The sequence below is a fragment of the Sinohyriopsis cumingii genome, chromosome 10 (genome assembly GCF_028554795.1).
Source record: "Sinohyriopsis cumingii isolate HCF-2022 chromosome 10, ASM2855479v2, whole genome shotgun sequence".
In the NCBI taxonomy this organism is placed as follows: domain Eukaryota; kingdom Metazoa; phylum Mollusca; class Bivalvia; order Unionida; family Unionidae; genus Sinohyriopsis; species Sinohyriopsis cumingii.
The window spans coordinates 79498009-79515363 of record NC_142970.1 but is presented as its reverse complement, the minus strand read 5'-3'; the positions used below and the strand labels follow the sequence as shown (position 1 = coordinate 79515363).

The following is a 17355-nucleotide window of genomic DNA, read 5'->3' as shown; positions in this document are numbered from 1 at the left end:
AACTTGGATTGGCTTTTGTTTCGGCTGTCGACTCATGGCCCTAGTTTCAACAGCACTCACTGGCATAGGTGTGCAGGTTTCGGGGTTCGGCTTGGGTAACACATAACGGCAACCCAATATGACATCATGTGATAGCCCCTCCAAGCAAGCAGCTTCAATTTTCCCCTTCACGTATGGTGAATCGAGGTCAATGACAGCTACTGGTAATGAGTCACGCGCGCAGTTCGCGTACTGAACTTCTATTACCTCCCCTGTATAGTCCTCCGGCTTGACATATTTCTTGTCGACAAGCGCGGGGACGCTGCACCCAGTGTCATACAAGATGGTGGCGCCTTCACCATTGACAGTTGCGGCCGCAAGGTTGGCTGGGTTGCGACTCGCTTCCGGCACACATTCCTTCTTAGCTACGACATTCACCTGGGTCTGCCTGCCCTTGGGACAGTCCCTGGCAAAATGCCCCAGGCGCTTGCAATTAAAACATGTCGGCGGCCCTCGCCGACTTGCAAGTCCTGGTTTCGTGGGTGAGGCCTGTCCAGGTCGATAGGCGGCAGCCCTACCTGTAGGTGCCCCTCCGACCTTCCCGTCGCCCTGACGGTTACGGACAGCCGGCTCAACCTCCCCCATACGACGTGACTCAGAGGGTCGGGGTCGGTCAGCAACCCCGGAACCTCCACTCTTCGAGTGCGCCTGCTCGTATCGCTCCGCCATGTTAGCGATCTCTTCGAGCGTCTGGTGTTCTCTTTCTGCTAAGAAAACTGTCAACTCGCGATGGTAAGTACCCAGGACATGTTCCTTGAGTATTACCTCGCGCAGCCCTTCGTACGTGCGTTCGACTTCGGCCATTTTCATCCACTTCTCAAATAAACCTCGAACACGGTTGTGGAATTGAGAGTGGGTCTCTGTTACCTTTTTCACCGAGTCCCGGAAAGGTTTCTGGTAAGTCTCGGCGGTCAGCCGGTAATGGCAGAGAAGCGCCTTCTTGAGGGCAGTGTAGTCATCAGCCTCTTCTGCAGTTAAGCCGTGGTAGACTTCCCGAGCTGCACCTTGCAAAAAGGCTGAGACATTAATGGCCCAGTGCTGTTCAGGGACCTGATGAGCGCGTGCGAGTTTCTCAAACTGGACGAGAAAATCGTCAATAGCCTCCTCCCTATCATTGAAGCGTGACATGTTGATCTGGACTATCCGGTGGTCGATGAAAGGTCGGCCGGTTGTTCCAGAGCTTGTACTGGCGTCGTCCCGTCCGTTGGTCCTAGCTTCAACTCTGACCTTTTCCATCTCCAGAGTGTGAGCGAGTCTGGCTAGCTCCAGCTCTTTCTGGGCGTCTCGGTCCGCTGCTATCTTGGCTAACTCTTGGTCCGCTGCTATCTTGGCTAGTTCTCTCTGGGCTTCTCGGTCCGCGGCTATCTTGGCTTGATCCGCTGCGATCTTGGCTAACTCTTGGTCCGCTGCTATCTTGGCTAGTTCTCTCTGGGCTTCTCTTTCCGCTGCTTTTTCGGCCTTCCATTCCTTGATCCTTTCTTCTATAAAGGTTGCCAGGCGATCTCCCTCGTATCCAAGATCTTCCGACCCCATGGCGCGGTATTCCTTTATCATTTGTCGTTCGGTAGCCATTATACTAATGTAAAGTGATACCTTGTCTCAAAATTCAAACAATATACAGATATTTGTAATACCAGTTTAAATACTTACCTGTTGACAACAACTAGTTTCGTTCAGGTAAGATATTTGTTCGATATCTGCTTCACACGTACTGCTATGAATGGAAGATCTACAAAGCCTGCACATATGACAATAAAAATACAAGATGAGAAAATCACAAAATTTCAAATACAAAGAATGGAAAATATCTCACACTGTTCACTAATACTTCTACCAATAACTTTAAGTCCCAAAATAATATATATGTCTAATTCATATCCCGGACGAAGCGCCCACTGTGGGGGTGTAGTGGTTGTCTAGGGGTGGGGTTCTTCTTATAGACTTTAACGAATTATGAGAAGTTCCCCTGGACCTTATTCAGAAGGTTAATTCTGGACACTGTATTATTTATTGACTAAATATATTTATGGCTACGAGCCCCCAGTCAGCAATGCCGACAGTTAAATTAAAAGAAATACAAAGATGAAATTTAAACAATAACAATTTAATAAATGAAATTTAAAAGAATTTAAAGTAATCAATGTCTCTCTTTCACCCAATGATCCCTTTGATCATCATTTGAGTTCACAGTGTGAGGAGATTTTTCCCTTCTTGAGTGCTACTCATCTAAATCTCTTCGTTCCCTTGTCTTTCTCTCCTTTCGTGATCTCCACTTCCGCTTCCTCTTCTATAATCCTTGTTCCTTGCCGTTATCTTGACTTCCGGTTCCTCTTCTAGTATCCGGAACCCTTGATGGTATCCCTTGAGGTCACCCGAAATTCACTCGGTATCTCTCACCGTCACCCGAAATTCTCTGAACTTCTCTCGTCCCCCGAAATTCTCTGAAATTCTTTCATCCCCCGAAAGCTTCCTGTTGAAAGGTATAATGCATTAGCATAGGGTTATAAAAATCTTCCCTCACACTACGTCACTGAACTGAACCATCAGTTTAAGGCGGGACATTTGGGTCGCGCATGCGCACACATCGAAATTCCCATACACTTCCGCCGCTTACAAAAATGGCGCCATAACACAGTCACACAAAGGATTCAAATATCTACATACTGAGCCCTATCAGTATATACATACAAAATATTTCAAATATGATTGTACTAAAATATTACTACGATTAGTAATATGACTATCTATATATTTATATATATTTATATATATTTCCTACACAAGCGTACCAAATCCACAATATTCACATTCAAATGGTGATAAACGGCAATCCGTTACTCAATGGCAAAATCTATCATTACGTAAACAAATTTCTTGTCTACCAAAATATAACTACGCAAAGAATTACAATATTAATTCTTATAGCGGCTAGCGAGCAATACAATTCTTCACAAATACAAATCGTCCTTTCAAAAGGGCGTAAACGTAATAATCCACGAAATAATATGCACACATATTACTAGCGAAAGAAGAGAACATTTTCGCCTCACAAAATAAGGTGTACATAGTAACATTATGAATAATGATGCAACGAATCAACATCGTAATCAATCGTAAACAAAAGTACTAGCTAAAGTCATGAAAAAAATGCAAAATATTAAGGTCATAATTAACTATTCATACTTCAATACAAGTAAAATGTATACATACGACAAATTCTCTTCAATTAACAGCAGTCGTATCAAGCAGAATCAACGTAACATCAAACTTACCTGATCGAAGCTATTTCATGAATTTCCTAAATTCCGCCAATTTTTACGAATGGCTAACGGAGTGTGTGTCACTGCGACTCTTAAACACCAACTGACGAATTTCAGGCTTGTACAAGTCTTATGCCAGTTTCTCGAATCAAGTCCCACCTACAACGCATCCCGATTGGATGGCGACGGACTCTGGTCATTTGATCGAACTGTCAATCATAAAAATGTCAGTCTGTGTGTCCCCATGTACTGTCCAGCCTACCATTGTCGGCTTCCGGCTCTTTGAAGTTGTCTACGTCACGTGTTCCCATGTACAAAGATTCCCGCCAGATTTCCACTCAAGAGCTCAAACAAAGACTGGGTTACGTAAGAGGATTAGCCAACTTAGGTACTTGGAAAAACAAAGCTTACCTGGCTCCACTTACAGACTTATAAATACATGTATAATACAAGGGGTTGGGGTAAAACATCACAAGCTGCTATTAAAACCTAATGTGATATTGTCATTATGACATGGCATATATGAAATAGTGGCTATTAGAATCTAGCAATGGCTGCAAAACCTTCGGAACCATCCATTCCTAGGTTATCATGATCATTTGAATCAAGTGTACCACAATCATTTATTTCATTATATGTATGTAAAATTTTCACCTCGTTTTATCCTGAATAAAACTTTGCGAAAAACAGAGTTGCTAAATTCACAAAAACATTCTCATTGATATCTTATGATGTACATTACTTGTTCAAGCAATCAGTAAAACTTGTTTTTATTTGAATGCTTGAAAATAATGTTACCATTGCTTGATGTTGCCAAAATTTCCATCATTAGATGCTTCTACTGAACTATTTCCTTGTCAAAGCACATACAACATAATTTATGCAGGAAAGTTATCATACAAGCTTTTCGTTTACCACTATGATTTAATTCACCATGTGGTTGCTGATTTGGTTTTACTTGATTTGTAGTTGGATGGGCTTTATACATTGCTAAATATTTCACTTCTAACGTTTTGACAGAGAGCAGAGAGTCACGGGCATTGCCATCTCCCTAATGATTGGACTTTCAATCTTCCTTGCAAAAGTTCTAAAGGTAAGTGGCTTTCCTTTCCCTTGCTATGCATAGCAAAATAGTACAACTTTCCTTTCACTTGCTATGCATAGCAAAATAGTAAAATTTTCCTTTCGCTTTCTATACATAACAGTATTGTACAACCTTGATACTGAGATTGCTGTATATAACAATACTGTACATCCATGATAATTGAGACTGCTGTGTGTAGCAATTATGTACAACCTTGATAACTTAGACTTCAGTATATAACAATACTGTCATTCCTTGATAACTCAGACTGCTGTACATGACAATACTGTACCTCAGAAACTCTAATGGTTTACATAACTGACTGCCTTATGTAACAATACAGTGTATCCTTGATAACTCAGACTGCAGTATGTAGCAATACTTCCTTGCAAAAGTTCTAAAAGTAAGTGGCTTTCCTTTCCCTTGCTATGCATAGCAAAATAGTACAACTTTCCTTTCACTTGCTATGCATAGCAAAATAGTACAACTTTCCTTTCACTTGCTATGCATAGCAAAATAGTACAATTTTCCTTTCACTTTCTATACATAACAGTAATGTACAACCTTGATACTGAGATTGCTGTATATAACAATACTGTACATCCATGATAATTGAGACTGCTGTGTGTAGCAATTCTATACAACCTTGATAACTCAGATTGCAGTATATAACAATACTGTCATTCCTTGATAACTCAGACTGCTGTACATGACAATACTGTAAAACCTCAAAAACTCTCATGGTTTACATAACTGACTGCCTTATGTAACAATACAGTATATCCTTGATAACTCAGACTGCAATAAGTAGCAATACTATAGAACCTTGATAACGCAGACTGCAGTATGTAGCAATACTGTACATCCTTGATAACTCAGACTGCTGTACATAGCAGTACTGTATAACCTTGGAAACATAAATGGCTGTACATATCTGACTGCTGTACACAATAGTGTACAACCTTTATAACTCAGACTGCTGTATATAGCAGTACAGTTTAACTTCAGTAGCTCAGATTGCAGTACATAACAGTACTGTACATCCTTGATAACTCAGACTGCTGTGTGTAGCAATACAGTGAAGCCTTGATAACTCAGAATGCTGTATATAGTGATTTTGTACAGCCTTGATAACTCAGAATTGTATCTGTAGCAATACTGTACAACCTTGATAACAGAGACATATCTACATAGCAATACACTACAACCTTGATAATTCAGATTGCAGTATACAGGTACTGTACATCCTTGATGACTTACTGTTATATCAAAACAGTACAACTTGTATAACTCCAACTACTGTATGTAGCAATACAGTACAGCAATATAACTTTACAACTATATATAGCAATACAGAAGAGCCTGGATTCTCAAATATTTGGATATTCAGAATCACTTAAATGTATTTCACCTTGACCTAAAAACCAAACTCTGACTAAAAGCCATAGTCCTTCGATTTTGAAAGCTTTTCTGTACTTTAGTATCATACAGTCCTGGTAAATTCAGTTTGTTGGTATAAAAGGTTTGTAGTTTGTTAACTGGAAGTATATACATTATATAAGAATATTGCTGTTATCTTGAATGAAGTTTGTATATGGTATAATGATATTGCTGTTATCTTGAATGAAGTTTGTATATGGTATATGGATATTGCTGTTATCTTGAATGAAGTTTGTATATGGTATATGGATATTGCTGTTATCTTGAATGAAGTTTGTATATGGTATAATGATATTGCTGTTATCATGAATGAAAGTTTGTATATTGTATAGGGAAATGCTGTTATCATGAATGAAGTTGGTATATTGTATAGGGATATTGCTGTTATCATGAATGAAGTTTGTATATGGTATATGGATATTGTTATTATCTTGAATGAAGTTTGTATATGGTATAATGATATTGCTGTTATCATGAATGAAAGTTTGTATATTGTATAGGGTATTGCTGTTATGAATGAAGTTGGTATATTGTATAGGGATATTGCTGTTATCATGAATGAAGTTGGTATATTGTATAGGGATATTGCTGTTATTGTGAATGAAGATGGTATATTGTATAGGGATATTGCTGTTATCATGAATGAAGTTGGTATATTGTATAGGGATATTGCTGTTATCGTGAATGAAGATGGTATATTGTATAGGGATATTGCTGTTATCATGAATGAAGTTGGTATATTGTATAGGGATATTGCTGTTATCATGAATCAAGTTTGTAAATTGTATAGGGATATTGCTGTTATCTTGAATCATATGGTCTGATATTGTGTATTGTATGAGGATATTGTTGTTATCTTGAAGTTTGCTTATTATATAAGGATATTGTTGTTATCTTTAATTTTGTATATTTGATAAAGATAATGCTGCTATTTTGATTGAAATTTGTGCAGATTTGTTTTTTGCTAGATTCTTCTGAAATTATTTTATTCTTGAGAATTGTATTCTCTTTTTTTTTTTGACCCTACTCAAGTATACCATCAGATTTTAACTTCTTATTGGAGTGTTTTGTAGTTGCCTGAGCCCAGAGTTCTGGAAGCTTTTTGGCATGACTGATGCTAAAAATGCAAGCTTGCAAATCGTGTTTCCTGCATCATATGATACAATGCTGGTAGTAGTAAGAAGTCGTTTCTCTTGTATGCTTTTCCTATTATGTTATAATGTTTTCTATCCAGCAATCCTTCTGTCCATCTGTCTTGTAATCAGTTTGATTTCTACACAGTAACTTCAGCTGTCCACAACTGCATGTCCAGACTTTATGGATGACTTTCTTTTGGGGTAGTAAAGAACCTGATTACTTCAGTCAAAAGCTCACAGGTCAAAGGCACTGTGCATGAAGACAAAAAATTGTTTCTACTCAATAACTGCAGTTACCAAACTGGATGGCTTGCACTTGAAGTAAGCAAGAACCTTTATATTTTGGAGTCAAGGTCAAAAAATGGTTTCTTCACAATAAACTATTTCGCCCCAATTTATAGTTATGATATTTTGTGTGCAGTTGGGGTGAAAAAGAACCCTGTCAATTTTTGGGGTTGTATTGTGAAAGGTCTCATTTCTGTGACTGAAAGAAAAGAATAGTTTCCACACGATAGCTTGAGTTCAACATCATTTTCAGTTGCCAATCTTTGTGGATGGTTTGCACTTAGAAATAAAGAAGTCTGTTGAGTTTGGAGTCCAAAGGTCAAGGTCACTGCAACTGTAAGAAGACAAATGATTTCTTTGCAGTAATTTGTGCTCTCCAGCATCTGCAGCAGCCAAATTTTAAAATGATTTTGGCACCATAACTTGACCTTGTCATCGTCAGTGGTTACCACACTTTGTGGCAGACTTGCACTTAGAATGTTAAAGGTCATGGTTGTGATGGTTTCTGCACAGAAATTTTAAGTTATTTTCATAGAGGACTATTGAACATTGACAGGCATTTAATGTAACATTCATGTTGTTCTTGTTTCACCTGCAAATGGAGATATAAGTGTCACTTGTATGGCATTGACTGCAACAGTTGCATTAGCATTCACAATGTTAAGGTCGTGTGTTAAATTCACATGTTCTGCATGTATTCAACTGAAACTTGTTGTTTTCCCTAATATACAGAAGTTTGTGTCTTGCATGCATAAGTGAAATCAGATTGTCCTTTGTGGGTGAAACTCTTTTTCTAATCAATATTTCAATTTGTCTTTATAGTATATTCCCATGCCTGTGCTGTATGGAGTCTTTTTGTATATGGGTGTGTCCTCTTTAAAAGGGATGCAGCTTGTGAACCGTATCCTCATCATTTTTATGCCTACCAAGTACCAGCCCGACTACATGTACCTTCGTCATGTGCCAACCAGGAGGGTCCACCTATTCACATTAATTCAAGTTCTGTGTCTGGCCATACTCTGGGTCATTAAGACAATCAAGGTCATTTCCATAACATTTCCGATCATGGTGAGTAGGAATATCAACCGTATTGACTATTAGTACAGGTATCCGTCGACTCGAGCGATTTTGACATCGGTGAATTTTGTATTAATGAGAATTTATTCTTTTTAATTTAATTTTTTTAGTGAAGAATAAAACTAATGAAATCATTCATCTGAAACAAAAAAATAGGATTCATAAATGGCTAAAATGAATGATATTAAGATTAATTGAAAAATAATTGGAAAATAAGAGCAGTGAAACCCCAAAATTTAGAGTTAATTGATTTTGGGTTATGTGACCACTCTTGGGAATGCAACCATCTTACAAGTTGGGGGTTAGCTGTATTTTCTTTGTTATTAAAATTTGCACAGATATGGTTACAGAAAGTTTATAGTTAGTCCTAAGTGAATTCAGATAGCTGATTTCCATTTTTGTAACAAGAGTGCAAAGTTGGGATTTAAAAAAAGAAATTTAGGGAATCATAAAAGGTTTGTTCTACTGGTCACTGGCCAGAAGAACTTATGTGATGGCCTGTTGTTCAGTCAGTGCTGGGTCCCAGATAAAAATGGTGCCCATCAGACATACAACATGGCCACCATCACAGTAGTTTTGAAAACCTTATTATCTTAACTATTATAGACAGATGGTCATATTGACAGTGATTTTCATTAAAGACTTCTTATGACATCTAGTTGGTCTTAAATGAAATCGGTACTGATCCAAAAATCAACTATGGCTGCTAGGGTGGCCATCTTGAAATTCCTGTCACTGCCAACAATAATGTAATTTTACATCATTAAAACCCTATATTTTGTGTTTCTAGGGATATGTTGATGATAGTCTTGTTGAAACTTACCTCAGTATGAGGGGACCCGAGTGGCCAAGTGGTCTAAAGCGCTCTCTTTTACGGATTACTGCCATCTCACCTCTTTCTGCGTGGGTTCATGTCTAGGATTCGGCCAGTATGGGTATGTGAGAAAGCTTGCCAGTAGCTTCTCGTGGGTCAGTGGTTCTTCCCGGGGTTTTCCCGGGTTCTTCCTCCACCAGTAATACTGGCTGCCATGGATAGCCTATCATGTGCTGAAAATGGCGTTAAACCCAACAACAACAACAACAACAACCTCAGTATGAGATATCCTTTCTAATAATAGAAGTTATTATTGAGGCTTCCAGGAGCAACAATTTAGTAATTGAAAACTTTACTTATAGTTTGAAATTCATTTTAAATGACCTAATGAAAGATGATTTTTGCAAAGCAAGTTAGTCCTCAATTTCAACTTTTAAGTCATTTTGATCTGTACAGGTCTTGGCGATGTGCTTTGTACGGAAGGGAATGGACTATATCTTCACACAGCGGGAACTGCAATGGCTGGATGACATCATGCCAGAGTCCCACAAGAGGGAGAAGGAGGATGAGGAAAAGAAGAAAAAGGATGAGGTAATGGTATCAGAAGGTGCAAGAAAGTTAAAGTTTTGTACTGCAATCTCAATGATTTTCTAATTACCGTACAAGTATATGGTCAGTTTATTATATGCTTAAGTGTGTGAAGTTGTTTGGAAGAAGTATGAACTTGATTTCTGAAAATGGAAAGAAAAGGAGCTTCAGAAGAAATGTCAACAAACTCGGTATGTCATTAGTGAGATACTTTCTTGGGAAAGTGTAATGATTATATTGATAACCCCCTCCCAGTCCCCTTCTGTTTATCCGTGACCATCTAGCATGCTCTCTTTCTGCTGAACTGGACATAATTACACTCCTCACATTATGGGAGTGTCCTAGCAGCCTAGGGAAGATCAAAGGTCAAAGTTCTGAAGGTATGAAATACAGAAATAGTTTGTGTTTGTGTTAGTGGTACATATTTCATGTTTGTCTCCTGGTCTGGAATAAGCTGAAACATGTTTGTCCTTTCTATAGAATGGATCGAATCATCACCATTGAATTTATAATAATAATAATGAGGACTTTGTATAGCGCCTAATCTTTAGAAGCTCTAAGCACTTTACAACATTAGACAACACCTATAAGATAAAAAACGTATGTAATGATATGATTACAAAAACAAACACCATGAAATTAGAAAACATAAAAAACATGCTGAGAATATTTAAGGTAGGAAACATTATTAGGTTTTTAAGTTTGTTCTTGCAGTAGAAATAAGTGAGTTTTGAGAGCACTCTTGAATGGGATCACTGTGTCTTTGTGTCTAAGTTCAGTGGGTAATTTATTCCACGTTGCTGGGCCCTGGTATGCAAAAGAACGCTGTCCATATAACTTTGTTTTCTTAGTGGGAATAATGAGTATACGATTGTCAGAAGAGGAGCGTAAGTATTTTGCTGGTGTGTACACATGGGTGAGATTGGATAGGTATGTTGGACTAGAGTCCGACAGTGAAATGTAGCACAGAGAACAAATTTTGTGTTTGATTCTGGATTGAATCAATAGCCAGTGTAGGGTACAGAGCAGCGGGGAGGTGTGCTCTGATCGTGGTACTCTAAGTATGATCCGAGCAGCTGTGTTTTGAACTTTTTGAGCTTTCTGGAGCAGATATTGAGATGAACCAGACAGAATTGAGTTACAATAGTTCAGTCTTGAAAGTACTAATGAACACAAGTGTTTTAGTGGCATCAACTGAAAGATATTTGTGAATGGAGCTGATGCATCTCAGCTCAAGATATGCAGCTTTGCATATGTTCATGACATGTTTGTGCAGTGTGAGAGTACTGTCCAGAGTAACACCTAGGTTTCATACTGATTTTGTGAATTTAATGTTTGTGTTGCTGACATTTATTGTTTGAGGCAAAGGATGTGAATGAGAAAGTCTTTGTGTTGTGATCAGAATGGCCTCAGTTTTATCATCATTCATCTGCAGCTTGTTACATGTCATCCATGATTTCACATCAGAAATGCACCTCTCTACACCTTGGATGGTAGCATCAACTTCAGTTAGGTGGCTAGATTTGTATATTTGGTTGTCATCAGCGTACAATTGGTGAGACACTAGATGATGATCTATGACACTTGAGAGCGGCTGAGTGTATATAATGAAGAGAACAGGTCCAAGAACAGATCCCTGTGAAACACCACAACATAGATCAACTGGGCTGAAGTGTATTCCATTTGCAGACACAATTTGTGTCCTGTTGACCAAGTAGGACTTTAACCACAGTAAGGCTGTATCATGAATGCCAAATACATGCTGGAGATGGTGAAGTAATATATCATGGTCTATTGTGTCAAATGCTGCAGACAAGTCAAGGAGGGTGAGGGCTGTAATCTTTCCGCTATCCAAAGCAGAGAGAATGTCATTAACTACTTTTAGAAGAGTAGTTTCAGTATTGTGGCAAGGGCAATAGGCAGATTGTACATTGCTAAAAAGACTGTTTGAATTTAGATGAGATACAAACTGGGATAGAACAACCTTTTATAAGATTTTTTATGTGAATGGAAGATTAGAAACTGGATGGTAGTTCTTTAAATCGTTATGGTCTAGTGTTGGTTTCTTCAGCAGAGGCTTTACAATGGCAGTTTTGAAAAATGATGGGAATTCCCCTGATGAGAGAGAGGTATTAATAACATCAGTTAGTGAAGGCAATTCTGGATCTATGCACTCAAGCAGCAGTGATGCTGGAATTGGATCAAGTTCACATGACTTTTGGTGCACTCTTCATCAGGATTGTACGTACGAAATCCATACAGACAGGTTAAAATGCTGCTAATGGTTGCCATTCAAATTCTTTATCCCAACTGTATGGTGACAACGAGTCAGTTGAAATTGTAGTGTCAAGCTTATCTCTAATGGTTTGTACTTTGTCAGGGAAGAAATTTGCAAACATGTCCAGAAGGTCGACTGGAGAGAAGGTAGTTGAAAGTGGTGTAGATTTGTTCCTTGACATTAGGTTCTTAGTAATCTCAAAAAGCTCTTTGCAGCTGGAAATTTCCATGTCTTAGTAGTGTAGTGGGCTGATTTCGCTGCATGGACTATATTTGTGACATTCTTCTTAGTGGCTTCATAGATTTGCTTATGAATAGTGAGTCTGGTGGAAAGCCAGAGCCTCGCAGCTTTTCGGCAGTCTCTTTTAGCAGTGTGAAGCTGGTCCCTAACACTGATATACCATGGAGAACACTTTTGAATTGATACTCTGCACTTGGTAGCTGGGGCATGTTTGTCGAGCAGTGAACGCAGGCAGTTATCGAGTTCTGCTGTATGAGGTAAGCAAGTTGTTAGGTTTGCTTGGATGTCATGCATTAGTTTGGTTCTATTTATCGTATGGAGGTTTCTCTTAGTAGCAGATAAAAGTGGAGGGTTAGGGACTGATATGTTAAGGTGTCATATAATGCAGAGGTGATCTGATGCAAGTTCATGGGATACCAGGGAGGACCGTATAATGTTATCATCAGGTCTATGAAGAATTTAGTCTAAAATGTGACCGTGTTTATGGGTGGGTTGGTTAACTGACTGTTTGAGGTTGAAAAATTAATGGAATCTATGAGTTTTGTTTGGGCTTCCAGGACAGTCAAAGTGTAGTAGAAATCTCCAAGAATAATCAGGTTGCCACCTATCAAATCTCCAGGAGATTCAGAAACTGCTCCAAAAAGAGATATTCAGTCAGCTTGTTTTTTCTACTAGGAGGAGGGCAGTATAGGCAGAAAAAAATGGACTTACCTTTGCTCCAGTGTGAGTGTGGTTTGGACTAGTTCAGACAATGTGTGGTCGAAATTAAATGTTGTGGTGTGGTTAAAACGTTTGATCATGGAGTTCTTTGTGATGACAGCAATTCCACCTCCGCGAGAGTACGGGGGAATGACTTGATACTATTTATAGAAAGTTTTTCTTTTTTCAAAGAAAATGGGGAGGGTGGCCTTATAATGTTTTTCTTGTTTGTTTGTGTGTTTGTTGTCCTTGTATCCTAGTAACTTAGCTTAGACTTGTAGACATTGGGTAGGAATGTTCAAATCCTTTTCAAACATTCGTAGATTTGCTGTCATGATCAATCTATTTGCAAGGCTCTTAATGAGAACTTCTTCCATACCAGTTTGTAAATTATCAGCTACTCCTTCTGCTCTCCTCTTGGTTATTGCTTGGTTTGGGTTTAATACCATTTTTCAGCACATGATTGGCTGTACATAGCAGCCAGTGTATGTGGTGGTTGAAAAACCTGGGAAAACCTGAGAAGAACCACTGACCCACAAAAAGCTACTATGATGTCTAATAAACTCTTAATTTATAAAAAGGCCACTTGACCAAGCAACCTGACTGGTATTTACAAACTTTATAGGGGCCCCTAGTGGCCGAGTGGTCTAAAGCGCTCTCCGTTACGGATCACTGCCATCTCACCTCTGCGTGGGTTTGAGTCTCGGATTTGGCCAATGTGGGTATGTGAGAAAGCTTGCCAGTAGCTTCCCAAGGGTCGGTGGTTCTTTCCGGGGATTTCTGTGGTTCTTCCTCCACCATTTATACTGGCCGCCATGTATAGCCTATTGTGTGCTGCAAAATGGTGTTAAACCCTACAATAACAACAAACTTTATAAACAAAGGCCACTTGACCAAGCAACCTCGCTGAAAATCGAACAAGCCCTTGGAGAATTTGAGCTTGTCCTAAACATAAGTATATTATATAATAATAATGATAATAATGATGAGGACTTTGTATAGCGCCTAATCTTTAGGAGGTCAAAGCACTTTACAACATTAGACAACACCTTTTAGATAAAAAAATCATAATGATATGATTGCAGAAACAAACACCATGAAATTAGAAAACATTAAAAAATATGATATACTTTTATATTTATTGAAAATTGTATTTCCTTTGTTGGCACCTTATGACCATATACTTATAATTGGAAGAGCAAAAGCTGATTATTGTGTGTGTGTGTGTGTGTGCATGCATGCATGTTGACGGATGAATTGATCGGTAGAACAGATTTTGGAAATAGCTACATTTTATAAAAGAGAGAGATAAATCAATATTGTTTGAAATAATTTATTTATATTAAGAACTCATTGATTTGTGAACACATATTTGATCCATTTATCAAGTTATCATGTGGTCACCTTCAAATCAGCAACATGTGCATCAAAATATTTGAGAACACTTATTTTTGTTCATTTAATTGTTTGTCATGCAGTATGTGTTGAGCATTCTGTAATTATTGTGTAGACACTACCCGTGGGTGCTACATTTTCCAAAAATCAATCCTCGTGGTAGTTAATTATTATAGATGATAATGCCTTTTATTTTCAAACACACACCTGTCACAGAAATTTCCCGAGTTGGATTTTTAGCGATTAACACTCACCATAATATTGTCTGCATACATCAAAACAATCTTTGAAAAGCTGATTGTTTGTACTCTGACAAACTGTCAGGGGCAAACTTGGGACCAGAAAATCAGTGAATCCCTGAAATGATACAATTATAGTGTAATTAATAAGTTAAAATATAAATATTTATTCCCTATTTGTCAAAGGTTGCTATGTATAATGTTCACATTAGGGCTGTTCCATTTAATCATACATGGTACCGAGGGAAAGCAGTTTTAAAAAATCTATGCCAGGTACATTAATTTCATAGAGTTCAGTCTCCAGTGGCCTAGTGGTTAGAGCGTCCGTCATGGAAGCAGGAGGTTGTGGGTTGAATCCCCAGCTGAGTCATACCAAAGACTTACAAAAATGGTAGTAACAGCTGCCTTGCTTGGCACTTAGCATTGAGAGGTTAATGTTAGGACTGGTCGGCCTGGTGTCAGGATAGTGTGACTGGATGGGACATCATTGCTACGTCTGTGGCATGATGCCCCAGTACTAGACATCACTATAAACTGCCACACTGCAGACATCGTAGCGATATGACTGATTTTTTTTTTTTAAAGCTACATAAAAAATCCTAATAACACACACACACACAGTTCATATTAAAATGATAAGAAAATTCCAAATTGCATCTATAGGAGAGTACCTTACATCAGAGGTGCCTTCCCTGTGTCCCAGGTATGCTTAACTGGAACAGCCCTTATCATATCTGTGCGAGAAAATGCGAGACTGGTGTTGATAATACTAGATGGAAAAGTCACATGCAATACATGAAAATAACTGAATGTCTGGAATGTAGAAGAATGTGCTACATATAAATGCTAAATAAAGGCATTGATATATATATATATATATATATATATATATATATATATATATATATATATTATGGCAAGATTGCAGGGTATAAAACTTGCACAACATAAAACATTAGGAATTGAATATGACCCCTTGTTGGTAAATTAGGTCTCACAAAGTTACTCTAGTTTACCCAGACCACTTACATTCCATGAAGTTTCTTGTATCTTGTATCCCTCACTCTTCTGCTGGCTAATGCAGAGCAAAGTTGAGCTTGTCCAAACTGAATTCAAGCTTGTGCTGTGAGTTGAGCAAGTGGATTTGTAAATCCCAGCATATAGGATCCTCAGTTTATTGTCAGTTAACTTTTGGTTGCTAAATTTCATTAATTTCATGGTTGCTGTCAACCTTTGAATTCTAATGTTTTCTTTGTCAGGAATCCAAGACTTTTATTGACACTGGTGGAGATGTAGATGTATCCATGGACACCAGGAACATAATAAACATCCCTGTGGAACGAATGACTGTTAGCACAGACCTCGACAGTGCCATGAACATTAGTGAGGAGATGTCAAAAACAGCAATATGGAAAACCATCCAGGCCAACGACTCGTCATCAAATCTGACTAACATGGATGAGAGGGAGAACGGTCCTAGAAAGAGGTTTGTGACACTAAATAGCGTGTAGTGGTTAGTCACTTGTTTGCACCTATTTAGTCCTAGGTTTAATTCTTCGTGCAAACTCTAAGGATTGGATGCCTTCCAGTCATGGTTTGTGGTGCTTTCTGCATTCAGAGGTCATCTTTGATTCCCAAAATCAAAGAGAAGTGACCACCTTTCAGGGAGATTTAAAATTTTTTGACCATTTATGAAATGCAGTGAAGAAGATGGTTATTACAGTTATTATTTTCCAGTATCAGTCGTTGGCATCTATGGTTGTTAAGGTTTTGGTTAAAGGATTTGTTTTCATATATATATTCTAAATCCCCTGTGAGATTCCTTTCATACTTAGGATCAATCATTTTGAAGCAAAATATTTCATTATGTGTGCTTGTTTGGTCAATGGGTCAAGGGGACAGTTATTGAAAATATTTGTTGATGATGTTTTGGGTTCAAGTTTTTTCATTTGATTTTATTTTCAATACCTCTATGTAGGTTCGTACTTGGGATGGAATAATTATGAAACTTGGTTCATTCTGCGACACAATCACTTTCTCCCATTGCCCTTGATATCGAAGTAAGATAAAAAATTTGTGTTAATGTTTTGGTTCCAGTTTTTTTTAAATATTTCCTAAACTCCTTGATGGAATTTGTTGATACAGGGTGATGAATCTTTACAAGCTAAGACAGTTCATTTAATGACAAGCTCACCTGCCTTGTCGAGTATGGGGTCTAGTTTAGAATCATAAAAATTTGCATTACAGTTTAGGTTCAGGTATTTTTATTTACGATATTTTAGATGATACATTATAAAGATATCACAATTTAATTAGTGATGTACTTGAGCAGTAGGGAGGGTGAACCCTGCAAGGTTTAGAAGGGTCCATTTGTGAAAATAAAGCTTCCTGTGAAAAATGAAAATACAAAGTCATTAACACCGAAGTCTATAACCAACCGAGATTATCTCAAATTGGATTAAGTCATTTTGTTACTTTATTTGTTACGCTTTTGTTTTTCAAATTTTAATGCATGTTCGTTAACCCACTTGGACCCTCATTTTTTTGTTGTCACCCATCCTGCTGCTGTGCGTGTGGCATAATTAAATCATTAATAATATCACTAATGGAATCTCGTACAGCTAAACTAGGTTGACAGCAACTAGAGGCAATTAAGAAATATCTTGCAGTCCATGATTCTGTCAAGCAACAACTACAAGCTTGTCAGGAGTCTCAGGTGGAAATTGCAGAAGGGGCTGGTATTTGTCAAAGATTATTTACAGGTGGTATCGTGGACATTAA

At 38.1% G+C, this 17355-nt stretch overlaps 1 protein-coding gene across 1 annotated transcript in view; it reads left to right on the top strand.

Moving 5' to 3' along the window:
- Positions 1-17355, top strand: part of LOC149790457 (electroneutral sodium bicarbonate exchanger 1-like) — a 179242-nt gene that overhangs the window by 150497 nt on the left and 11390 nt on the right. The window contains exons 17-20 of the mRNA XM_089972516.1: positions 4320-4392; positions 8067-8312; positions 9592-9726; positions 15834-16060. Of these exons, the coding sequence (XP_089828642.1) occupies positions 4320-4392; positions 8067-8312; positions 9592-9726; positions 15834-16060 (681 nt within the window). The remainder of the gene's footprint in view (positions 1-4319; positions 4393-8066; positions 8313-9591; positions 9727-15833; positions 16061-17355) is intronic.